Here is a 25,745-nt window from a genome sequence, read left to right on the forward strand (position 1 = left end):
ATGCTTCATGAAGCTGGATCTATTCAAGATCATATTCCTTCATTTCAGATGGCTTCTCACCTCGTGCTTTATGGTGGTTTTTGGCTGTGGCTGACCTTTGTCCATCTCTTTTAGGGCTCCTGTTCGCCTGTGGGATAGCTGACCTGTAAATCTGCTATTCTATGAGATATATGAGAAGGGGACTCAAGTTTAGAAAGAGAGGAGACATATTTGCACAGTCAAAAAAAAACTCTGTGACTATGTGTGGGCAGCATGTTTCACTGTTTCAGCAGGCAGTTTAAAGACAGGCTTTACGCCGGCTTGATTTATTCTCTGTGTATTAGTTTACATGTACAGATTACAATGAACCTGAAAAGCACGTCTTTAGACTGAGGCAGGAAGCAGGAAACCCACACTAGCAGACTCCACTCAAAACCACCCAGAACAGGAACTCTCTTCCTGAGAAGTGATGGTGCTCACCACTGCAGCACCACGCTGCCCTGTTAGTTTCTGTGCTCGTAAAAATAAAGATGAATAAATAGTTCACTCTGACATATTTCCTGTGTCACAAACACTTCTTCTCTCTGCTGCTTCTATGTACTTACAGTTTGTAGAAGCTGTATGTTTGTGATATGATAAGCAGCAAATATTAAAAACAAATTGTTGGAGGTATTTTAATGAGCACTAAATGGTTTCCCGATCCCACTGAAATCCACAAATGTATTTAAGTTACTGCAAGTTTCTGTCATTTATCATTTTTAATGATTTAATACCTGTATTAATGGAATTTCAGCATTTTTAATTTATATAATGGAACTGGAGGTCTTGCAGGATGTTGTTTGCAGTGCTTTATAACTGACTCTTACACGTATCGTGACGTGTCAGATTAAAAGTGACTCTCGTCTGGTTTTACTTCCTCAATATTTTCATTTCAAAGCTGTCGGACTTAAAGACACAGACAGACGGTGAAGCTGCTCAAAGATCTTTCAGCTCAAAATGTCTACAGAAATTCAAAGTGTTGAAGATTTCAGGGTGAAATACAGCAGAGGGTCCCAAGAGGATGGAGGAGTGAGAGAGCAAAGTGAGGTGGAGGTGTTAGATGATGGAGAGCAGCACCCTGACGTCGGCCTACAAGAAGCTGGTAAGCAGGAAATCATCAAAGTGACAAAACCAAAGAAAATGTTGATGATGAAAGTGTTGTTCAGTGTCTTTTAAAGCTCTGATATCCGACCACTTTAAGACATATTAGTGTTCGTGTCACATGTCCCCAGAATATGTTTCCAGTTTCAGTCCAAACTGGCACACAGATCATTTGTTGCACTGGGCCTGTTTACTCCCAGTTAGGAGCTCCGTTTCTAACCGTCTGACTGTTTCAGTGTCTGTGGCTTCAAGTCAAACTGGTTCAGCTGCTGCTCTGCTTTCAGGAAGAGGTCTGTGAGTGACAGAGAGAAGCAGCCAATAGGAGCAGCACAGCTCTTTTAACCTGTTAGTTAATGCAAAGCGTTTAAATCAGTATTTCATAGTTGTTCTGTGGTCCGATAAGGAACAGATGGATATCTAAACAAATTCTTTGTTAAGTCAGCTCTATCGAAATGCAGTATATGTGATTAGGAGAAACACAAACAGATGAAAAAGCTTTTAACTTAAAAGTGTTTAAGTGTAGTTTAAACTGTAGAGTTTAACTATACTAAAGAACAAAGTAACCAATAGAACTCATTTAACTCATCAGCCCTTAATGTTTCCACAGATCATGGTTGTTCCTTCGTATTACATTTGTATATCACTCGTGTGTGCATATGATAAAGCTAATAACTGTTACATCAGGACTGCTAGGTATCCTGTTCCCATGGAAACACTGTCTTCTGAAGTAAAAATAGAAATCAAACACACCTGTCCAACAGCAGCTTAAACACGCTAACAAGATATCAGTTTTCTGATTTCTGTTGGTCAAAATATATTTTGCTGCTGACCACAAATGTGTCTAAAATGTAGTCATGTCTCAACATTGCCAGCCACTTTAGAAAAACACATTTTGTGATGTGCAAGAACCACTCGATTTATCATTCCTACAAAGGAAATCAACTAAATGTCTCTTTAGTGCCTCATCAGTGGACTCTTTGTGTATTTTCTGCATAGATGAACTCTTCCAGAAGAACGTTCCAGCTTCAACAAGAAGCTGGCTCAGAGTTTTTGAAGTAAACCTGGGAGTGCTGTATCTTCTGATGCTGGCTGCAATCACGACACGCTGTGAGGAAGTTTAATTCCAACATGTATTAAAAACTATTATTATAATTTTAATTATTATTATTTACATTTGACATCTCTACATGAAACTATTTGAAATTTTAGACCTGCTTTTGTCCAGTTCTTATTCTCCTCCTGCAGTGTTTCCTCTGGTAGGATATGATCTTTTATTGGGCTTTGAATACACAGTGCAGAAACATATGTAACGTTTATTTGTTTTTAACATCTATTCCTTTTATGAAGTTAGGCTAGAACAGGAAAAACAAAAAAATCATCCACACTGCTTTCTAACAGGACCACACTCTCACAGTCGTCCTTCCTTGCTGCAGGGGAGGGGTAGTGCAGTGTGCTCAGGGGGCAGGGAAGGCTGGCCAACACTGCAGCTACCATCATTTGTTGTGGGATTTCTCTTTAGTGTATTGTCCTTTAATGTATTGTCTTGCTTTCATGTTACCTAGTCTAGTATGGGTGGTGGGATTTCTCTTTAATGTATTGTCCTGATGAAATGCTTTCATGTCACTTAGTTTAGTATGTCTGGTTCACACCTTATTCACGCTGGGAAACAGACAGTGAGAAACTGGTGAATGTCTCCCAGGATGGGGAAGCTCACACAGGAAGGCTTGACCCCAGAGTGGGGGAGATTCACACAGATGGTAGAGAGTCTGTCTGGTTAGAGCCAAGGTGTGAACTGAAACTGTAAAAGCCTTTTGTTCTGTGACTGTATAAAAAGGACCTGAACTGTTCATTGTCAGAGACGACTTTCAGTGCCCCCTGACTGACGTCCCTCCTTATGCATGAGATAGCTGAAATAAAGGTGTTGTTACAACTCATCGTGTCTGCAGGACTTGGTAATTGAAATTTCCACAACAGTTGGCGCTGCGAGCAGGGTGATCCAGTGTTCTCGCTGAAGGACGGCTCTGTGACGGCTGATCACCCCGAGGTAACAAGACGCTTCGGTCCTGCCAGCTGTTTAAAGCAAAGAGAAAGGCAGAGTTGCGGAGCCTGTGTTTCAGCGACCACCGAGATCACCTTGACGAATCGAGGGGAAACTCCTGCAGAACGGTGAGCTGTATCTACCATTTATACAAGTCACGAGAGTTTTTTGTCTGGCAAAAAAAAGGGGGAGAACGCCTGCCGACCCCGGAGTTCGAGTCTCCGGGAGAAAAACCTGGTGGTGTGAGGCCCCAGGCTTGTGTTGGGTACGGCCCATCACAAGGACATTGGCTCGAGCGCGCTGTTGGGGAGAAGCCGGCCCAGACCTGTGTTCGGTCCAAGTACGTCACAGGGACAGCAACTCGGGTACACTGTCGAAATCCATTTCCGTGTACTACAGTGCACGGAGTGGCGGTGTTCGCTCCTTGGTCCGTAGAAGGCAAGGGCCTCACGGGGGACGCCTCGTGTAGTAAAATGGGATCTAGATCCAGTAGATCGGCAGACGTTCCACCAGGCGGCCAGGGACAAAACTCAATATTTGACTGTATGGTTAAAAAATGGGGAATTGGGTGTATGAAATATGTTGTTAAGTGGAAAAAAGTAAACGGGTTTCCTGAAAAGGGATCGCTGAGTGTTAACCAGTTAAAGAAAATAGAGGAACAGTTGCGGGAGGAAGAAGCAAAATTATTGAAGAAAGGGAAAGTTAGGACTGTAGATCTGCGTAGGGTAAGCGATGAGAAGGAATGTTTGAAAATGTGGATGAGGGAAGCAGAAAGGAGAGAAAATAAAGCAGCTCTGAAAGAATTACCTAGAGAAGTGCGTGGAAGGGAGGCTGATGCAGAATCTGCCTCAGCGCCTCTTCCACCTCCGTATAACACGGAGAACAAAACATCATTTCCCTGTTCACACACTGTCTGTGCTTCCCCAGTACAGGCTGTTTTGCAGAGCCTGAAAGCCGATGCGGACCTGGACTCCTTTCCCCCCATATCCCGCTCTGCACCACACGACTCACCGCCAGAAGATGCCAGCGCCAGTTCAGCGACTGAGGAGCGGCAAGCCCGCCAGGAGGAAGCGGAAAAAATGACACTCAGACCCAACAGAGGGCCGAGAGAGGCCCTCCAAGCGCACAGTCACACACGGAGCGCGTCGCGAGCTGGAGAGATGAAAGAGAAAACACAGGGATGGAGGAAAGAGAGAGGAAAGTGGAGAAGTAAGGACAGCCGCCATGGATATTACGTCCTGCCTTTTGCCGCGGATCAGCCTGAATATTGTCCCACTGATGACGAGCGGGACGATACGGAGAGTGCAGACAGCAGCGAGGAGGTCGAAAACCTCCAGACTGTGCGGAGAATGCGGAAGTGGCGACAGGCAGGAGGAGAAGACCTGCAGCTCCCGATGGTGGAAGTGGCAGGGCCCGAGGGACCCATTTTAGTTCACAGACCCTGGACACAATCGGACATTGCTGACGCCACAAGTCATCTACCTGACCCTCTCATGTCGGGGGCAAGGTTCGGTGAGCAGCTCCTAATTTTCTGCCAAGAATATCGTCCCACAGGTCAAGAAATTAGACGCGCAGTGGCAGGCAAGCTGAAACCATGCGACCTGAGGAGAATATCACCTCACTTGCCTGATCCTACGCTGAGGATACGACACCTGACCTATGAGCATGGCGAAAACCGTGAATATTGTACTGCAGTAACCCACCTGATGGATAAGCTAAAGGAGGTTTTCCCGGATAAGGTGGACATGTTAAAGATTCAAGCTTGCAAACAAAGAAAGGAGGAATCTGTGGATGATTTCATACATCGCATGACAACTGTGTTTGAAGTTAATGGTGGAATACCCAAAGATGACATGACGGGCGCCTCCACCTCCACATATGAGCACCATCTCTGCGGCCATATTTTCCGGGGACTGAGACCAGATGTGGCAGCCGAGGTGAGGAGTTCATATGTGGGAGGAGAAGATGAACCTCGGCTAACGGAACTGCGACGCCATGCACGCCATGCTCAGAACCACCTTGACGAAAGAAAACGCAAGAAAGAGGAAAACAGAGCGCCGACCTCCACAACGCGGCCTTAACGCTGTACAAGACTGCAACGAACCCGCGGAGTGACTTCCATGGTAAAGGCAGCTGGCGCGACCGAGCCCGGGGAGGAAGACGTGATCGAGGACGCGATCGACAACGACGACAGTTTGGAGGAGATCCAGATACCTGTTTTCTCTGTGGTGAACATGGACATTGGAGGCGAAACTGCCCTAGATACAGCCACCCTGGGGGTGACCAGCATCAACGGCAAAGTGACCAGGGCCAGCAGTGGGTGCAGGCGGATTGAGGCCGGGGGGAAAGGACGCCAGAGTACGCTTCAGGCTGTGGTTTGCCCACCTCATCAGAGCAGGGAAGTGAAAATCACACACACATACACACACCCACTGATGTAGAAAGTGTTTTACACACAGACACACACACTTTAAGACAGCACACTTTTGAGCATGTAGAGCAGATTTCTTTGTCACCAGTTGGTACATATGTACATTTAAATACTGCGCCTTATAAACTACTGCCCTTGTATAAAATGTTAGTTTGTAATCAGGAAGTAGAATTTCTTGTAGATTCCGGGGCCACCCACTCTGTACTACGCTCAGATTACCTCTCACCCCAGCCCGTGCTGGGTGAGAGGTTCACTCATTCTGTATCAGCATCAGGAACTATACAGAGAGAAACTTTCACCGTACCCCTGTATTGTGTAGACGGACAGGGTAGAAAATTCACACACGAGTTTTTGTGTTCAGACCTGTGCCCGGTCAATTTGCTTGCAAGAGATTTGATGTGCAAACTGAAAATAAGTTTAATCTCCTGCTATAATGGCATCACAATCACGCAATCTGACTATGATTATATGATGGTGAAATATGACCCCGTGACTCCAGCTTTCGCTTACGGGTGGAAGCTGGAGGAGGGGCCGCTTGTTACAGAATTCATGCAAGCGACTCGCAACTGCATGCCTCCAGATGTCTGTTTTATGGCTCCTGGAGAGTTGAGTTGCATGTCTCACTTTTCTCTGCATGGGCCTGATGACAGTTATGAGGTAGAATGGTACAGAACCGAGAATGATTTGCTAACTGTGAAATGTATGTTTTGGAGCTCCACATTTGCTGCGCTTGCGATTTCTCTCACCGATGAGCAAAGAAACATGTTTACTATGGATGCATCCGTCCCACATGTCCCCCTGGCAAAAGCTCACAGCTGCCAGTGGGAAGACATGGGAGAATTTATGCACCGGTGCTACCGCGCTTGCGATTGGGAGACTACAGAGAATCCCACAGTACTGTTTTCTCGAGAAATGAAAGCCTACAAAAAGACCATGACACGCACAGTCCAGTGTGTCCGCTCAGTTGAGCTAGTGAACATAGCTGTCGCACACTGTCTGTTTCAAACGACACCTCCTCTAAACTCCTCACACCCCCTGCTGACAGAGGTGCCTGACGGCCTGTGGGCCTCATCTAAGTATGATGTAGGCCTGATTACAGATTGTGAGCCAGTGGTAATCACTCCAAAGTCCTCGTTTAGACCATGCCAAAGACAATATCCTCTGAAACGGGAAGCCATAGAGGGGATTACTCCTGTGTTTGAATCCCTGTTAAAGGCCGGAGTAATTATCCCATGCCCCACCTCTCCGGTTCGCACTCCATTATTCCCTGTGAAGAAAATCAGAGGACCTAATGAACCTGTTGAGTGGCGGTTTGTGCAGGACTTACAAGCTGTGAACAAGGCTGTAATCCCCAGAGCCCCTGTGGTTCCGAACCCCCACACCATTTTGGCCCAAATCCCATCTGACGCTATGTGGTTTACTGTTGCTGACCTGACTAATGCATTCTTCTCTGTTCCAGTTCACCCAGATAGCCAGTTCTGGTTTGCTTTTGAGTTCCAGGGAAAGGCTTACACATTCACTCGGTTGTGTCAAGGCTACTGTGAGTCCCCCACGATTTACAATGCCGCCTTAAGAGACTCCCTGTCAGACTTGATCCTCTCCGAAGGCACAGTGTTACTGCAATATGTCGATGATCTGCTACTGTGTGCGCCCACACAAGAGCAGTGTCTGGCAGATTCTCTCACTTTACTGACACATTTGCATCACAAGGGCCACAAAGCTAGTAAGTCAAAACTGCAGTTTTGTAAAGAGCAAGTCACATTCTTAGGGCATGTGATTTCTTACAACTCCCACCAGATTTCCTCCAAGAGGGTGGAAGCTGTAATGACCATTCCAAAACCTCTCACCAAAAAACAGATGATGTCATTCCTAGGAACCACATCATACTGCCGCAATTTCATTCCACACTACTCCTCTGTGGAAGCCCCACTCACTGCACTCATTCATGGTGCAAGTCTGTCAGCCAATGATCACATTTCTTGGACACCAGAGGCTGAAGCTGCCTTCACTTCCTTAAAACAGCTGCTGCAAACAGCGCCCGCTTTAGCGCTTCCAAACCCATCCAAACCATATACACAAATGGTGGATGAAAAGAATGGTTTCATGTCCTCTGTTCTTTTACAGCAGCATGGTGATTCACTTCGCCCGGTGGGTTATTACTCTTCCAAGCTTGACCCAGTGGCTGCAGGACTGCCTGGATGCCTACGAGCAGTAGCTGCGTGTGAGAAGGCCGTGCTCGCCTCACGTGACATTGTAGGGTACTCTCCTCTGACAGTGCAGGTACCCCATGCAGTTTCTCTCATTTTGCTGGAGCAGAAAACTTCACACCTTTCTGCAGCTCGTTGGCTCAGGTACTCTTCCATACTGCTTGACATGCCCAACATCACAGTGAAACGATGCACAACACTTAACCCAGCCACTCTTCTCCCCACGCGAGAGGATGGTGAACCACACAGCTGCACTGCTGTATTGGGTGAAACTTGTACACCTCGAATTGACTTGTTAGATGTTCCCATCGACAACTCTGACATAGTGCTATATGTAGATGGCTCCTCCTCACGTGATTCACGTGGAACTAACCGGGTAGGTTTTGCTGTGTGTTCTGATCATGCCACTCTCGTTTCAGGCTCGTTGCCCAGACACTTCTCAGCACAGACTGCAGAACTGGTGGCGCTCACAGAAGCCTGTAAACTTGCGGAGAGTCAGTCGGCCACCATCTACACCGACTCTCGCTACGCGTTCGGTGTGGTGCACGATTTTGGCGCCTTGTGGAGGCACAGAAAGTTCCTGAAATCTGATGGCAAGCCCATCCTCAATGCTAACCAGGTAGCAGCGCTGCTAGATGCCATTCTTCTGCCTGCTCGCATTGCTGTAGTGAAGTGTGCAGCACACACAGGTAAAACTGATTCTGTCTCCCAAGGAAATGCCGCCGCCGATGCAGCAGCCAAAGCAGCAGCCGAAGGAGGCCTACCCTTCCAACTGGTCTTGGCACCACTGTCCACACCCAACCTCGCTGATCTTCCTGCTGTACAGTCATTTGCCTCCCAGCCAGAGAAAACTCTCTGGCGCAAACATGGCTGCACACTGGTCGAATCTGTCTGGCGATCTCCGGACGGCCGCCCATGTCTACCTAAACACTTCTTCCCCTGGTTTCTAAAATGGACACATGGGTTAGACCATGCGTCCAAAGGGGGGATGCTACAAGCAGTAACATCGCTATGGTTCACCAAAGGGTTTTCCACAGCAGCTGAGAGGTATTGTAAAAGGTGTCTCATTTGTGCGACCAACAATGTGGGACGCCCAGTACAGGTAAACACTGCAGCACACCCCCCACCAGACATGCCTTTTGACCATCTAATGATGGACTTCATTGAATTGACACCAGCCGAGGGAAAGAAGTATTGTCTGGTAGTAGTGGACATGTTCTCTAAGTGGGTAGAAGCATTCCCCACTAAAAGTGCAGACAGCAGTGCAGTGGCAAAAGCCCTCCTGTCAGAAATCATTCCCAGATGGGGCATCCCGGGAAAAATCACAAGTGATAATGGTACTCACTTTGTGAACCAGGCATTGAAGGAAATCAGCAAGCAACTAGGTTTCAAATTGCAAACACACTGTGCATATCACCCACAATCTGGAGGTGCTGTGGAGAGAATGAACAGCTCCTTAAAATCCAAGCTGGCAAAGTGCTGTGAAGAAACTGGCCTCACATGGCCAAAAGCACTTCCCCTCGTGCTGATGTATGTGCGCACGCGAGCCAGACCTCCAGCACACCTCAGCCCTTATGAGGTGTTGTATGGACGACCTGCCAGAGTGGGGGCAGAACCCCCCAAATGGACTGGCATATCCACAGAGTTGTGCAACAGCGAAATGATTGTGTACTGTCAAAATCTCTCCAGGACTCTCTCGCAGGTACACCGAGCAGTGAAAGCAGCCCTGCCCAGGCCAGCAGAAGGACCCCTGCACCCGTTCAAACCAGGGAACTGGGTGTTAGTGAAGGACTTCAGGAGGAGACACTGGAAGGCGAAGCGGTGGCTGGGCCCATTCCAAGTCCTACTGACCACACAAACAGCGGTAAAGGTTGGAGAACGAGTTACTTGGATCCACGTCAGCCACTGTAAGCTGTTTGGAGGAGAACCACCCAGAACGGAGGAGCAACTAGAAAAGACAAACGGGGCAGAATAATCCCCGCACCTCATTCAGGTAGTGGGCAGTCTACCCTCTACCTGCAACAATGCGACAAGCCAGGAAGCACCTCATCACTGGGGTAGCTCTGATGCTCTTCAGTGGGCTGATGGTTGCCCTCTGGTGGAGCCTCTGGAGAGAGCAGCAGCCAAGCACCATGCCAACATCCAAGGAGGTTCGTGCAACAGAAGGAGCAACCCACGAGATGAGAGACAAATGCCTTACTGAGTATGGCGGGTACATTGAGCTACACTATACGTATGCAACTACCCAGACTTTCAGTTTTGATCTGTGCAATGTGATAGACTGTAAAGGCTATAATGAAAGCTGGAGAGGTTATGATGTTTATTTGTGCATATTTGGACATGGCGTTCCGGGATACCAGAAGTGGTGTCCAAGTTGGAGTTTTGTGTGGTGGCACTCCAGGCCGGGGTACTGGGGAGAACAGGCAAAATCAACAGAGGGTAAGATGAAAAGTAAGAACAGTTTTTCCTTTGTTAGAGCCCAATTGGCGACTGGTACCGGCCTGAACCCATTACTGCTAACGATTAAGAACCTGAATTGGAACCCATTTTCCAGGAGACCAAACTTCCCAGGACAATGCCACGACTCCAAAGAAGACTCCTTTTATTTAATCATAGGAGTGGACCAGGCCGGTGCAGACACAATGGGCATAATAAAGATTAATCACAGTGGCACTGACAAGAGAAAGCGAGTCTCCCAAGTTGCAGCTTCCCCTATTGCAGGCTGAAGATTACACTGAGGATAGCGAAAGCGAGGATGATTGTGATGAGTGAAATTATTTTCCTGACACTGTAAGAATGATGCATATTGTGAAACCTTTTGAGTGTGCAATATGGCTGATGTAATTAACAGAATGTTAGGAAGAGAAATCCTTGGTACTAGTGATTGAGATACAATCAAGAGGGTGGGAACTGTTGTGGGATTTCTCTTTAGTGTATTGTCCTTTAATGTATTGTCTTGCTTTCATGTTACCTAGTCTAGTATGGGTGGTGGGATTTCTCTTTAATGTATTGTCCTGATGAAATGCTTTCATGTCACTTAGTTTAGTATGTCTGGTTCACACCTTATTCACGCTGGGAAACAGACAGTGAGAAACTGGTGAATGTCTCCCAGGATGGGGAAGCTCACACAGGAAGGCTTGACCCCAGAGTGGGGGAGATTCACACAGATGGTAGAGAGTCTGTCTGGTTAGAGCCAAGGTGTGAACTGAAACTGTAAAAGCCTTTTGTTCTGTGACTGTATAAAAAGGACCTGAACTGTTCATTGTCAGAGACGACTTTCAGTGCCCCCTGACTGACGTCCCTCCTTATGCATGAGATAGCTGAAATAAAGGTGTTGTTACAACTCATCGTGTCTGCAGGACTTGGTAATTGAAATTTCCACAACACATTCTAACCACATCTTCCCTATTTCAGTAGCTTTCAATGGCTCGAACAGAAGAAAAGGGTTGGAGTAGCTGACAGGGACAGGAAGAGCGAGCAGGAGAGAGTTTCTCTGACAGTGTCAGAACAAGCAACAGCAGATGGGCGCTGGGGAAACGTTTTTGATAAAAAACACATTATAAATTAACAAACATCTGGGCTGATTTCTTCCCCACCTACAACACTCAACACGGTGATTCTGTGATTATCTCAACAAAGCAGACAGGCAGCAGAAACAGGTGCAGTCACGCTATGTTAGACAGTGGCCGTCTGTCATTGTGCGACTATTTAGTTCACTTGAGATAATTAGGCAGCTAACAAGCTTATGTTCGTTTCATTTATTTGAAAGGAAAATGAAAAACTTCCGTCGATGATATTATTTATAGTTTTAAATCAGTTTCGTTGCTCGTCTAACTAGATATTTTAGTCACTTTGGACAAAGAGCAGCTGCAGAACAGAAACAATGAACTGAGCAACAACTTCAGCCTTCTGGCTAATCACTCCGGTCAGCTACAGGAAGAGGTCAAGCAGCTCAAAGAAAAGATGGAAGGTAAAACACCTTTGAATCACGATATGAAAACATCTCTGTGAGTCAAGTAAAGCCTGTAACTTTCAGCACTGAGTAGAAACTGTCTTTAAAACATGTGTTTGACATTAAGGGAAGTGTCCCGATCGATGGACGAGGTTTGGAAGCAGCTGTTACTTTAAATCCACTGAGGCAAAGCACTGGCAAGAGAGCAGGAGAGACTGTCAGGATAAAGGAGCTGATCTGGTGATGATAAACAGCAAAGAGGAACAGGTGGGTGTGTTTGTTCATGTCTGTGTGATCTTTGATGGAGCTGACAGTCATCTGTTACTTGTGTGACCTTTGACCTGCTGTCAGTCTGTGACCTGCTTCCTGTTTCCACTCTGATGGATTTTTCTCTGATTTCTGCACAATGGAAGAAAAGTTTCATCACATTTATTCTTCCTTCAGACATATTCACAAGATGATGTCACCACAACAGAAGTGCTGAATTATGACTGGAGACAATATTTGTGTCTCTTCCCAAATAGATATTTATCAATGAACTGAACTTGAGAGGAGAGTCCTGGACTGGTCTTACAGGCAAAAACACATCAGGAGGATATAAATGGCAATGGGTGGACGGATCAGCGCCGACAGAAATGTGAGACATTAGTTTGTTTCTATTCCAGAGTTATTATTTAGAAGTGAAACATTGATGTTTTGGAAGATAGATCAGCAATACATGAGTTGAGCTATTTTCCAACAGCCCCACAAACTGAATGTAAAGAAAAGCAGAAATCCTCCTTTGAATGAACAGCTGTGCTTGAACTCTCTTCATCTGCAGTCTGTGATGACGTTCAGTTACAACAAGTCAGTTTGAAGAAATCAGGATTGAAACATGTTCAAAGTTTACTCCAGCTTAATATCATATTTTATTTCTCTAACAGGTTGTGGGCTCCAGCACAGCTGAGTACGAGTTATGATTCCTATGGAGTCTGCTGTGATGATAAAGGGAACTTGAAACAGGCAGTTGAACATTATGTTGGTTACAGCTCGAAGACCTTCATCTGTGAGAAATGAGTTTGGTGCTTTGATGTAAATGTTTGAATAATCCAACCAAAGACACCTCACTATGAAATGTCCTGCATGAGCCTCAGACTCAGCTTACAGTCTTTACTTGTTCATTCTGCATCATATATTGATTACATATATTATCTAAGGACCTTGGAAAGAAAAGCTGCTGGACTTCTTTAAGTCACTTGAAGACGTTTCACCTCATCCACCTCTTGGATGATAGGTGAAACAAAAAAAAGGGGGGGGGGGGGCTGTACAATGAACATAGAGAAGCAAGGCACTGATAACTATAACAACAGTAGTAGCAACAATAACAGTAACAAAACAAAACAAAACTAGTGCTAGTCCACACCCAAACCAAAACGCAGAGTATTAGACCGAACTTTGGAATATCTAACTGGCAATAAGTGATATAACAACACATATCACAAGCATAAATGGGACTCTGTAGAGTTTAATTGTCGTTATTATCTTGTATCTGTTTTGGCCATTCATAGTTACTCCAAACTATGTATTGTCAGTGTAAGGAAAAAAAAGGGAGAGCGAGTCCTGGCCCTGGACATATATTAAGCGCACGTTTTGGGTCTTTAAAAGTCATTTCTTGTCCGTCCGCGGTAGTAATCCTCAGCGTCGCTGGATACCTCAGTGGACTCCGTTGCAACTGTGAAGTAGATTCCTCACCTCGGTAAAGGTGGCACGCTGTTTACTCACAGCTTGGGTGAAGTCCGGCAGTACATGAATACAATCACCATCTACAGCTGTTATCACCCCAGCCTCGGCTGCCTTTCTAAGAAATATTTCCTTTTCTGTGAACTAATGACATTTCACTACAAATGCACGGGTGGCTGGTCATCTTGAGTTGGCTTGGTGCAGAGGGTCCAATGCGTCTAGAGTCGGCATTTTTTCCAGACCAAGAGCATTGTTCAGCATTTCCGACACATATTCAGATGGGTGTTTTCCCTGCTCTCACCCTCCTTTACCGCCATAAAGCGGCCGTTGCAGCGCTTTGACCTAGCCTCCAAATCCTCGCACCAGGCCTTCAGCAGGGCAAGCTCTTTTGGATTCCATAGCTGCAATAGAGTCAGAATTAGCAGTGACTCCCTTTTCCAACTCAGATGTGTGGCTTTCAACCTTATCCAGTCTTTTATTGAGCCTCTCAACGACGTTAGCAGCTCTGTTTGGGTCTCTGCAGCCTTTTCATCTGTTTTCTCCAGCAATTCTTGCTTCATTAATTGCAGCTCCTTCAGGATTGCCTGCTGCTCGCCCGCAGTTGTCTCCATGGCATTTGGGCATGCTAGGCTAGCTGGGCCAGCAACTAGCTCTCATGTCCTGCTCCATCTTGTTGGTTTGAATTTTTTTGGGCATGTTGTCCATAGACTGGATGGTTCTTTTCTAATATGTTGTTGTTCTCATATGTGAAGTAATATCACGTAATTTTTGAAGAAATATATGGTAAATACAAGGGTTTGAATGCAGAGCTCACAAATCAATGTCCTCACATGGCGCTGCCAGTTAAAATATTTAACAGAATATAAGGGAATCAGCTCAGATGTTATTTTTAAGGCATAGAATTAGAATTCCCTAAACAGCTAATGCCAGTTCATGCTTAATACCATTTTGCACCACAAGATGGTACAGTTAGACAGCTTGTAGTCTGCACAGAGATCAATCTTGTATTGTTTGTTTTCACAATACATCATTAATATTTTTGTTTGCTACCATAGGGGTGAACACACACTATATTCAGCTGCTGTAAAACTGCAATGACACTTTGGTTCAAATTTCTGCCAATAAGTTGATTCATTCCCATTCTCATGTTAATTTACACTTTGAATTTTGTAATTTAATGTACTGTATATATCACACACTTAAAGTCACAAAAAGTTTTGTAAAACTGCTGATTTTTTTCTTCTTTTTATACTGAAAAACATTCCCTTTGTAGTCACTCCTATTCTGTAGCACTACCGAGACAGTGAAGTACCGCAACAGTAACATATGAAAATAAGCACCAAAACACAGCACCAGGTTGTCCCAGTGCACGTATACATTCTTATGAGAGAAGATTGGGGCCAATGGAAAAAAGACAAACTGGGGACATCTTTTTTTTTTTCCCAAAGCTTTTTTTATTTACCTCCCTGGTTTCTGAGTCCTGGATTTCGATCCTACTCTGCCTGCCACACAGCGCGCATTGACAGAGATAATTGTACCACATTTTTCCAATATAAAGTGAAGGCTGAACTTCACCTTAGTATTCTGGAGGGCCAGGAGTAACAAAATGATTTAAATAAATATGGTAAATGGTAAATGGTCTGTATTTGTATAGCGCTTTACTAGTCCCTAAGGACCCCAAAGCGCTTTACACATCCAGTCATCCACCCATTCACGCACACATTCACGCACTGGTGATGGCAGCTACATTGTACCTACAGCTGCCCTGGGGCGCACTGACAGAGGCGAGGCTGCCGGACACTGGCGCCACCGGACCCTCTGACCACCACCAGTAGGCAACGGGTGAAGTGTCTTGCCCAAGGACACAACGACCAAGACTGTCCAAGCCGGGGTTCGAACCAGCAACCTTCTGATTACAAGGCGAACTCCCAACTCTTGAGCCACAATCGCATCATTAAATAATTTAAAATTTGTCAATAATAAAGTAAATCTGTCATTAATTAATTAAAATCAATTAATTCACCATTGAATTAAATAATTAAACATTTAATTATATTTTTAATAATGTATTTACTTAATTTATTTTGGCACTCCTGGCCCTCCATACATGGCTGCTGCGTCACTTTCTTTCCTGTGTCAGAAAAAAAACAACAACAGGTGCTTCTTTTTAGTGACTGATGAAAAACACATTTGCGTTATCTGCAAATTATTGCTGCTGACAAAAAATAAATATTTAAGTGATAAACATGAAAAACTTTTTGTCTGTTTGTTTATTTTGAATTGACTACTAACTACAATATAAAGCACAAATGAAGTTTGACACCCTGTGTTTGTGGTTTGGTCTGTTGTGGCTTCCTGTTTCATGACTATTAAAAGCTGACTGACTCTGAAAGACACAAAGAGACAGTGAATCCTGGTCAAATGTTTTCACCCATCGAGATGTCTGCACAAATTCAAGCTGCTGCAGATTTCAGAGTTAAATACAGCAGAAGGTTTCTCAATGATGTACAAGAGAGAGAACTCAGCCAGCTGGATATGTTAGATGATGGGCAACAGCATGATGTCAAATTACACGAAGCTGGTAAGTAGGAAGTGCTAAAAATTTCAAAAGAAGAGCCAACTAAGATTTTATTGTTGATACTTTAATGAGGTTTAATAGCTACTCAATCTTCAAAAGTTTGCAGAAAAGAAAGAAACTGCATGCCTATAAATTATTTTCAGAGAAGTACTTCAGTGGTGCAGACAGAAGTATAAATACCAGGAAGTCTTGTTATATATTGTGTACGTGTACCCAAAGGGGAAAAAACCAGAGGTTGTCTCCAAAGCTAGCTCATATCAACTTTTATTTTGAACAAATCATGAAGATATTGTTTTTGTAATATTTAATTAATAACAGTTATATCATAAAAGGAGACATGGTGTAGTGCAGTGGTCCCCAACCACCGGCCTCGGACCGGTACCGGGCCGCGAGAGTTGAGGCTCAGGTGTGAAATGTATAGTTTTCGGGGTTTTTATCGGTTTTCAGCGTTATTTTGTTATCGTTTTTATCGTTTACTTGGTTTTCCTGGGTCTTTTCACGTGTGTTATGAATAAATCTTCTTTTTTTTGGTTTTATTTTGTTGTATTTATCCGCGACACCTTAAAGGCCGGTCCGTGAAAATATTGTCGGGCATAAACCGGTCCGTGGCGCAAAAAAGGTTGGAGATCGCTGGTGTAGTGTGTAGAGACGAGTGTCAGAGGTGATTTTTAGTGAGTAGTAATAGTGAGTAGTGATAGTGAGACCTTGTATGATATATGGTTTGCGGATGGTGGCACTAACACAAAGATTGGAAACAAAGCTGGAGGAGACAGAGTTGAAGATGTGAAGATTTTAATTTGGACTGACCAGGACAGACGGGATTAGAAATTAATAAACCGGTGGGACTGCTTTGTTCCCACAGAAGATTGGTCTGAAAGCTGCAGGCTCTGCCTCTCATTCTACTTTTAAATAAATGGAGTGATAAGGAACTATGAGGTCATTAAGATAAGATGACCTAGGATAAGATTCCTCACAGTGTTACTGGAGGCCAAGGTAATGCCATACAGAATAAGCATCAGGTCCGACACCATATTTCTAAGATTTTTAAGGCCGAGTACATTAATCTTAGTTTATCTATTAGGTTCATAGTTACCTATGAACATCAATATGGAAGCATCGGGATCTACAGAGAGAATTTTATCTGCAATTTACTGCAAGTTTTGGTGATGTTATGACTACAACTAAAACTACATCAGAGAGTACTTATGTCTCAACTTGACCTCTTCCAGTTTGATTCTAGAGCAAAGTTGTCCACGGAGGTCAGCATAACCATTATTTCTGAACTCAGTGTTCAACACCATAATCCCAGATATCATTATTACAAAACTGAACCACCTGTCACGACCGTGCGGTCAAACACAGGGAAGTGGACTCAAATGTAGACACCACACGGTGGCTCGGAGGTATAGTGAAAACAAAAGTGGCACACAGGGATAAGAGGTGAATGTAAACAACGCACTACACATGAACTAAGTGCAAGAGGGAAAACACTTGACATCTGAATTAAATCAACCTACTAAACTAACGTAAAGTGGGGACAGGGCATCTCCTTGGTAGATCCCACACTTGATGGTGATTTGTGCTTTTGACTTGTTGGCTTCTAGTGTTGTTCAACACATCTCCATTGAGTTCCCGATGAAGGTTCTTGAGGTCCTGTTGATCCTGTGCAGTTTTAGGTATTCTAGGATCCAGTTGTGGGGCATTGAGTCATAAGCCTTCTTGTAGTCTTTCCAGGCAATGCACAGGTTGGTCAGTCTGGTCTTGCTGTCTCGAATGACTGCTCCACCTATCAGTTGCTGGTGTTTTGCCCCTCTAGTGTTCCTGCCAGTTCTGTTCTGCATCCCACTAATTTTGACCTGTGTGTCTGTTCATCATAGCCACCATGATTCCTATCAAGAGCTTCCATGTATACCACATGAGGCAGGTTTTTAGTTGGTAGTTGGATGGGACTGGTTCCTTCTGGGGGGTCATTTGGGATCACAATTGTCCTGCCAACAGTAACTAATTCTGGGTGTGTCTCATTCATTAGCAGCTGGTTCAGTTTGTTTGTTCAGTCAGATGCTCATCGAGTGCAGTTAGCTTTAGCCAGTCTGAGTGAATCATGTCAGGGCTTGGTGCTGTCCAACTCTTCCTACTTGAGAATCTTTCTTGGATATTTGCCACAGTGATGGTTACTTGATTGTGTACAGGGAGGTTGCTATGGTCTGCTTTTACCACAACTAGCAACTGCGCATTGTTGTTATCTCTTGCGTCCTTCTCCACTCCTCCAAGACTCTTCCTGTATTGCTCTATCTTCAGTCTCTGTTGGGTTGTTCTCATATTGTTCCCCTGCCACTGAAAGTACACCTTGGATGGTTCAGTGAGGAACATCTGATTTAGCAGCTATGAGTAGCTGCTTGGCAATTTTCAAGAACTTAGGCATGGCCAGCTTGTTGAACTTTTTAGGTATTGCCTTCTTCTTCACACCTTGCTGGAGCTCTACTTGCTGGCTAAGATCATGGTAGCATGGAGGGAGGTTAGCCAACTATCGGAGCTGAAGAAAGGTGCAACAAAGAAGGTGCCTAAGAAGTATAAGAAGCTGTCCATACCAGAGGCCTTGGAAACAGCCAAGCAAAGACTCACAGCCTTGGCCAGCCGCTTGAAGAGGTACACCAGACAGATCAAAGGCAGGAGAATAAACCATCCGTTCTCCACGGAACCAGCCATGGTGTACTCTCAGTGTCAGGGGAACAATATGAGAACAGCACCACTCTTACATTTGGGGATGTCCAGCTAATTAGAGGAAGGAGGTGTTGATTGGACAAACCAGGAGTGCACACCTTGGTAAGGAGACTTAACTGTGGCTGGGCGCGGCTCGCTCTTCCTTGCTTAGAATTGTTTGGCACATGTGTAGAGCTCCTCTGGTGTATTTCATTTGTTTGAAGCTTGTGGTGGGAGTAAAGAGGACTAGGTAAGTCTGGGGACCCCATACACTTACTCACATACAATCTTTTCTGTTAGAAGCATTAGGTAAGTAGGTAAGGCATGTTGGCATTCATCAGACCAGGAAAATGGAACTAATGGACTGGTCAAGGCAGTCAAAAGGGCAGCTACTGTTGAAATGTTCTTGAACCGACAATAATATCTGGCCATTCCAAGAAAACGATGTAGCTCCCTTCTTGTAGAAGGAACTGGAAAGGTTGAAATGGCACCAATCTTTGCATCCACTGGACATACCTTTCCTCTGCCAACTTGTTGGGCCAGAAAGAGAATGGTGCTTTTACCAAACTCACACTTTGCAAGATTCAAAGTCAGCGAGGCAGCTGAGAGGCACTCAAAACCTGCTTCCAAACCTGCAAACCTGCTACCAAAGTAGCAGATGCTCTGCCCATTCACTGGAATACACAACAATGTCATCCAGATACAGAGTTTGGAACATCACCCAATAATTTGTTCACTAGCATCTGAAATGTAGCTGGTGCATTACATAACCCAAATGGCATTACTATGTACTGGAGGAAACTGTCCGGAGTTTCCTGGGCAACAACCACCAAGGCTGGAGACAGAGCAATACTGGAAGAGCATATGGGAGAAGGACGCAACCCATAACAGCAATGCTCAGTGGCTAGTGGATCTGAGGGCAGACCACAGCGACCTCCCTGAACAGGGTCCAGTGACCATCACAGTGGCAGACCAAGAAAAAAGTTACCAGTATGAAGAGTTGGACAGCACCAGGCCCTGACATAGTACATGCCTACTGGCTGAAGAAGCTGACTGAACTGCAGGAGTGCCTGGCAGCACAAATGAACCAGCTGCTAGTTGACGAGAGATAGATGGAATGGCTGTTTGAATACTGTGCAAAAGAAATGGCATACAGACATGGACAAAATTGTTGGTACCCTTTGGTCAATGAAAGAAAAACCTCACAATGGTCACAGAAATAACATTAATCTGACAAAAAGTAGTGCAGAGCAGATGAAGTCCCTGACCAGCCTCTCGAAGCATTTGCTCACAATGGGGGTCAGGGCTACCAGTTGCCAGTTGTTTAATGAAGAGATGGTGTAGGCCATTTCGAGGCAGGCTGGGAGTACAGACAGAGAGAGGGAAAGGTTGAAGATGTGTGTAAGCACTCCAGCCAGCTGAGCCGCGCTTTACTTGAGGACACGGCCGGGAATCCTGTCCAGACCAGTAGCTTTGAGTGCATTAACCTGTCTGAAGCACCTCCGCACATCCTTTTCAGACACAGTGTGCGCGATGATGTCATCAATAACGTGCACACTGTCCGGTCTCGTGGTGTTCGCTGTGTCGAATCTAGCGTAGAATGTGTTTAGATCCTCATGCAGAGAGGCTGTGGTCTGCAGTGTGCTGATTTTCCCTATAAGGTCTGTGATTGTGTTTAGTCCCTGCCACGTTCTCTGAGGGTTGCTAAACTGTTGTTCCACTCTGTCCCTGTACTCATGTTTGGTTGCTTTAATTGTTTTCCAGAGTTGGTCATTTGCGTGTTTGTAGTTCGATGTGTTTGCGGAGGCAAAAGTAGTGCTCCGTGCCGCAAGTGCCATGCAAACGTCACTGTTAATCCATGGTTTTTGATTTGGGCAGAGTTCATCATCCATGCATTTCTTGATAAAGCTACAGACTGAGTCTGTGTACTCGTCGATGTTGTCAGCAGCCATGCGAAGCATTTCAAAGTTTGCGTGATCAAAACAGTCCCACAGCATGACCAACGGTGCACCTCCCTCAGGGTTGGAGCTTCATGTTTCACCTTCTGCCTGTAGTTGGGCAGGAGCAGAATGGAGCGATGATCTGATTGGCCGAACAGGGTACGGGGAAGGGCTTTGTAATCATCCTGGAAGGAGGTGTAACAGTGGTCGAGCGGCTCCTCTCCTCGAGTACTGAAGTGAATGTGAAATACCCATGGAGGGTATTGTTCCTTGTAGCTGTTCATCTTACAACCAAGCACCAGAGAGAGGGTCAAAAGTATCAAGGACTTGTTCAACAGAGCACCAATTCACTTGCAAACTCTCCATTGTGTAGTGGTTAGCAGATTCACCCACTTCGCTTTATTAGCTTTCACAGCACTTTTCTCTCTATTTTTCTTCTTTAGATGAAAACACCCAAAAGAAGCTTCCAACGGTGAAAAGAAGCTGTCTCACGGCATTCAAAGTGAACCTTGGAGTGCTGTATCTTCTCGCTATGGCTGGAATCATGGCACGCTGTGAGGAATTTCATTCCAACATTATTTTCCTTTTTAGATACTTTTTAAAAGAAAACTTTTTATATTTATACTGCTATTTTTAGGTTCTTGTTTTGATTTCATATTTCAGTCAAGAGTAGCTACATACACATTATGGGTGCACCAAATCATTAAAATCCACATTGATAATAATCATACTTAATTTTAAAAAGAATGTAACACACACCCACTGGCCACTTGTAAGTACACCGAAGCACATCACATAAAAGCAACTCAATACATTTAGGCATGTAAAAACAATCAAGATGATCTGCTATTATTAAAAGCAAGCATGAGAATAGGGAAGAAATTTAGACGACTTAATGATTATGAACATGGCATACTTGTTGTGCCTGATGGGCCGGCCTGAGTATTTTAGAAACTGCTCATCTACCAAGACTTTTTCTACACTATCATCTCAAGGGGCCTCTAGTGATCCGCACTATGAGCCACTTCTGTTTCCTAAGAACAGCAAACCGAGGCTACACTTAAAATGAGGTCACCAAAATGAGACAAAAGAAGACTGGAAAAACAATGCTTGGTGTTTCATTTCTTTGGTTGGTAGGATCAGAATTTGGTGTCAACAAACGAAAGCCTTGATCCATCCTGCCTTGGCTCAACCTTTCAGACTTTGTGGTGTCATGATGTTGAGGATATTATCTTGGTACACTTTGGACCCCTTAGTACCAACTGAGCATCATTCACTGTAAACACAACAGCCTACCAGTGTGTTTTTGCTGACCATGTCCATTTGTGACCACAGTGTACCCTCAGTGCTCAAATCATCGGGGCTGGTTTCTTAAACATGACAATTAGTTCATTACTTCTTGTTTTATTGCATTTCTAACCAGATGTTTTAGTCACTTTGGAAAAAGAGCAGCTGCAGAATCGAGCTAACAAACTGATTTACAGCCAGCTCGAAGAAAAAGTGTTTGGTAAGAATAAATCAGTAAAATGAATTATATGCAAAAGTCAAAGTTGCTCAAGATAATTTCAGGCTTTAAAATTATAACTGTTTTTGTTATCAACACATTGCAGATGACAACAGTCAGCTACAGAGCAGTTATGATGCCCTGAATAAGAACTGCAGCCAGCTAAAGGCCAACCTGAAAGGTCAGAAGGGTTTTAGAATTTGGCAAATAATTAAGTTAATTGAGAATCCAACTTCGCAATTGTCTTAATGCTTTATAAATTGTTTTTGTCCTCGAGTCATGGAAGCCAACAACAATCAGCTACAGGAAGAAGTGAAGCAGCTGAAGGACGAGATTGAGACTCTGACACAGAAAAAACTCCAGTTTAACACAAGTAAAATGTGAAGTATAGTCAATTCTGTAATAGATGACATTAAATGGGTCATTAAAATATTTCTTTAACATGAAGGGAAGAGTGCTGAGGAATGGATAAGATTTGCAAGCAACTCTTACTTTAAATCCACTGAGAGGAAAACTTGGTCTGAGAGCAGGAGAGACTGTCAGGATAAAGGAGCTGATCTGGTGATGATAAACAGCAAAGAGGAACAGGTGGGTGTGTTTCTTCATGTCTGTGTGATCTTTGATAGAACTGATAGTCTGTTAATTGTGTTTTTGACCTGCTGTCAGTCTGTGACCTGCTTCATGTCTCCACCCCGATGGATTTGTGATTCTCATTTTTCAAGAGTAAAGAAAACTTTCTGAACAGTTGACTAATTCAGCAACCTGTGGGAAAATCAGTTATTAAAAATATATATAATTACTGGGGAAAATGTAAACTTCTGACAGCATTTGAATAAAAATAATAGTTTTTCATGTGATCTACAGGAGGAGCTGATATTAATTGATTCTATGGGTTTTTCTGATTTCTGCACAATGGAAGAACTGAAACGTTTTATCACATTTAGTTCTTACTTCAGACATTCACAAGATGATGTTACTACAGAAGCATTGAATTATGGAAATCCCTTTGTCTTTTCTCACCTAGCAATTTGTTAGTGAACTGAACATGGGCGGAGAGTCCTGGATTGGACTGCAAGCCATCAAAAAACGGATATCGAGATTTGTTTTCAAATGGGAATGGAAATGGATGAATGGATCACCGCTTCAAAAAACGTGAGAAATATTATTTTAAGCCATATATATAAAAAGTTACAAAGTAATGGATTAGAACTGTTTCTCAACAATCACTTCAGATGGAATCAAAAGAAAAGAAGAAATCTTTCTTTGCATTAACCCATATGTCAAGGTTCTGATTCTCTCACCCGGCATTTTGAGTTTGTTGACCTCTGTGCCTTTTAGTTACATGTTCTTGATCCTGTTTACTCACATGCTATGTGCGCTCCGTCACTATGTTCTCCTGAAGTCCTTGTTTTTGTCTAATCTGATAAATATAAGATTTATATGAATTTGACAACAATCATGAGTTTTAATGTTAATATTTTAATTGTGTAACAGGTTCTGGGCACCAGGACAGGAGGATGCCAGTCCAGATAACAATGCAGCATGTTGTGATATAAATGGAAAATGGATCAAACGTTATGGATCAAAGACCTTCGTCTGTGAGAAATGAGTTTGGTGCTTTGATGTTAGTGTTTGAATAATCCAACCAAAGACACCTCACTATGAAATGTCCTGCATGAGCCTCAGACTCAGCTTACAGTCTTTACTTGTTCATTCTGCATCATATATTGATTACATATATTGTCCCTCTGTGCTCTGTGCTGTACAGTAAGGTTGGAAGTCATCCACACAAAAACTCGAAGTACTTCATTACTCTGTAGTTCCAGCAAATTGTTCTAATAAAAGTACAAAATAAAGAAAACTCCAGAATTTCCTTATTTTGGCTGACTAATATGCCTGTTCCTTATCTGTTTTTTTTATATTGAATAAAATCAATATCAGTCTTCTCTTTGTAATTGAATTCTGATGCCATAAGTGACTGAGTATATCACATGTAGCTGCAGAGTGTTCTTAAAAATCGTCTTGCAGAAAATCTTTGAATGTTTTGTGTCAACTCAGTGTGGGTGGAGTCTGTCCACAGGAACAGAAAAGGTTCCTATCAAAGTCATGTGTGTACGGGTTCTTACTGTCTTGGTGAGGACCAAAATCGGACATTTACTATATTGGTGGCGACCAACAGCCCTCGTGGGGACCGAAATCCAGGTTCCCCATGGGGTTGAAGGCATTTTTCACACTCAGAATGTTGTTTTAGTGTCAGGGTTACAATTAGGTTATGGTTAGGGTCAGGGTAAGCAGCTAGGGAAAGCATTATGTCAATGGGATGTGCCCACGAAGATAGCAAACCAGTCGTGTGTGTGTGTGTGTGTGTGTGTGTGTGTGTGTGTGTGTGTGTTTGGGGTGAACAATGCCTCATTTGCAAAGAAACAACTAGTATTTGACTGTTAACCTTCTCTTTGTCTACCAGGTCAACTTGAATCAGACAGTATTTAATATAATCATTCAAATATGTGAAATGTATGGAAGACCACAAGAGTCACGCGCATCGAAATAAAGAATTCTGTGCTTAATTAATGAATTGTAGAATAAAATCTGCATTTGTAAATTCATTTTTGAATTCTAATTTAATAAACTGATTTTTAAAATAGGCAGCACGGTGGCACGGTGGTTAGCACTGTTGCCGCACAGCAAGAAGGTCCTGAGTTCAATTCCAACATCAGGCCGGGGTCTTTCTGTGTGGAGTTTGCATGTTCTCCCTGTGTTTGCGTGGGTTCCCTCTGGGTACTCCGGCTTCCTCCCACCATCCAAAGACATGCAGCTTGTGGGGATAGGTTAATTGGATAATCCAAATTGTCACTAGGTGTGAAAGTGCGAGTGAATGTGAGCGTGAATGGTTGTCTGTCCCTATGTGTTGGCCCTGCGACAGACTGGCGACCTGTCCAGGGTGTACCCCGCCTCTTGCCCTATGACAGCTGGGATAGGCTCCAGCGCCCCCCGCGACCCTGAAAAGGATAAGCGGAAGCAAATGGATGGATTTTTAAAATGCTTTTTAAGTCTTCATTTCAAAAAAACATTTTCAAATTCCACTTTAATAAACTGCATTTCAAAATCCATTTCCCTTTCCTGTTCACTCAGGGATTAACATTTGGATTAGCAGTTGGATTAACAACTTCATTTTAAAAATCGTGCTGCTATTGAAATTAGCCACACCGTGGGATGTAAGGAGCTCTCTGATTGGTTGGTCAGACACAGGCTGTCTGCCAGCCTGGATCTTTCTAGCTCATAGCTTCGCCCTGCTAAGAAGCATGTGTGCTTGTACAAAGGCCGTTCAGCCTCGGGATTTACACTCGGCTCGACACGAATATGTGAGCCGAGTTATGTGGATATGTTAAGAATGAAGGGACCCTGCAGCCATACGGAGTGCGCAACCTCTGACTGAGTGCCCAGTCTGACCACCTGTTGAAGGTAGCATGCTAACGCTAACATCACCGCACATAGCCCCGTTATTTTAAGGTCATCTTAGCTTATGAAAGTTTTACGTCGCAGCTGTATGAGCTCGC

General features: G+C 44.0%; 3 protein-coding genes across 3 annotated transcripts; all 3 read left to right on the forward strand.

The window, feature by feature from the left end:
• Positions 1-508: 508 nt before the first annotated feature.
• Positions 509-12,992, forward strand: LOC146492553 (uncharacterized). The gene is made up of 6 exons (XM_085149270.1): positions 509-1,120; positions 2,116-2,226; positions 11,634-11,765; positions 11,875-12,014; positions 12,272-12,384; positions 12,671-12,992. The coding sequence occupies exons 1-6, from the start codon at positions 976-978 to the stop codon at positions 12,801-12,803; spliced, it is 774 nt and encodes a 257-aa protein (XP_085005396.1). The 5' UTR covers positions 509-975; the 3' UTR covers positions 12,804-12,992.
• On the forward strand, positions 5,733-8,867 carry LOC146492554 (uncharacterized). Its single transcript, XM_085149193.1, has 2 exons — positions 5,733-8,414; positions 8,509-8,867. The coding sequence occupies exons 1-2, from the start codon at positions 5,733-5,735 to the stop codon at positions 8,743-8,745; spliced, it is 2,919 nt and encodes a 972-aa protein (XP_085005319.1). The 3' UTR covers positions 8,746-8,867.
• A 166-nt stretch (positions 12,993-13,158) lies between the features above and the next one.
• Positions 13,159-25,244, forward strand: LOC146492555 (uncharacterized). The gene is made up of 8 exons (XM_085149225.1): positions 13,159-16,047; positions 21,128-21,238; positions 22,108-22,191; positions 22,295-22,369; positions 22,466-22,561; positions 22,637-22,776; positions 23,213-23,340; positions 23,683-25,244. The coding sequence occupies exons 1-8, from the start codon at positions 15,888-15,890 to the stop codon at positions 23,795-23,797; spliced, it is 909 nt and encodes a 302-aa protein (XP_085005351.1). The 5' UTR covers positions 13,159-15,887; the 3' UTR covers positions 23,798-25,244.
• Positions 25,245-25,745: the final 501 nt, after the last annotated feature.

This window comes from Neolamprologus multifasciatus, chromosome 22 (assembly GCF_963576455.1).
Source record: "Neolamprologus multifasciatus chromosome 22, fNeoMul1.2, whole genome shotgun sequence".
NCBI classification, from domain to species: Eukaryota; Metazoa; Chordata; class Actinopteri; order Cichliformes; family Cichlidae; genus Neolamprologus; species Neolamprologus multifasciatus.

Coding starts and splice junctions, on each gene's coding strand:
- LOC146492553 (XM_085149270.1), top strand. CDS start 976: ATGTCTACAGAAATTCAAAGTGTTGAAGATTTCAGGGTGAAATACAGC. Junction 11,766..11,874: donor GCTCAAAGAAAAGATGGAAG/GTAAAACACCTT, acceptor TTTGACATTAAG/GGAAGTGTCCCGATCGATGG. Junction 12,015..12,271: donor TAAACAGCAAAGAGGAACAG/GTGGGTGTGTTT, acceptor CTTCCCAAATAG/ATATTTATCAATGAACTGAA.
- LOC146492554 (XM_085149193.1), top strand. CDS start 5,733: ATGTTAGTTTGTAATCAGGAAGTAGAATTTCTTGTAGATTCCGGGGCC. Junction 8,415..8,508: donor CCATCCTCAATGCTAACCAG/GTAGCAGCGCTG, acceptor CTGTCTCCCAAG/GAAATGCCGCCGCCGATGCA.
- LOC146492555 (XM_085149225.1), top strand. CDS start 15,888: ATGTTTTCACCCATCGAGATGTCTGCACAAATTCAAGCTGCTGCAGAT. Junction 16,048..21,127: donor TGTCAAATTACACGAAGCTG/GTAAGTAGGAAG, acceptor TTTCTTCTTTAG/ATGAAAACACCCAAAAGAAG. Junction 22,562..22,636: donor AAAACTCCAGTTTAACACAA/GTAAAATGTGAA, acceptor TTTAACATGAAG/GGAAGAGTGCTGAGGAATGG.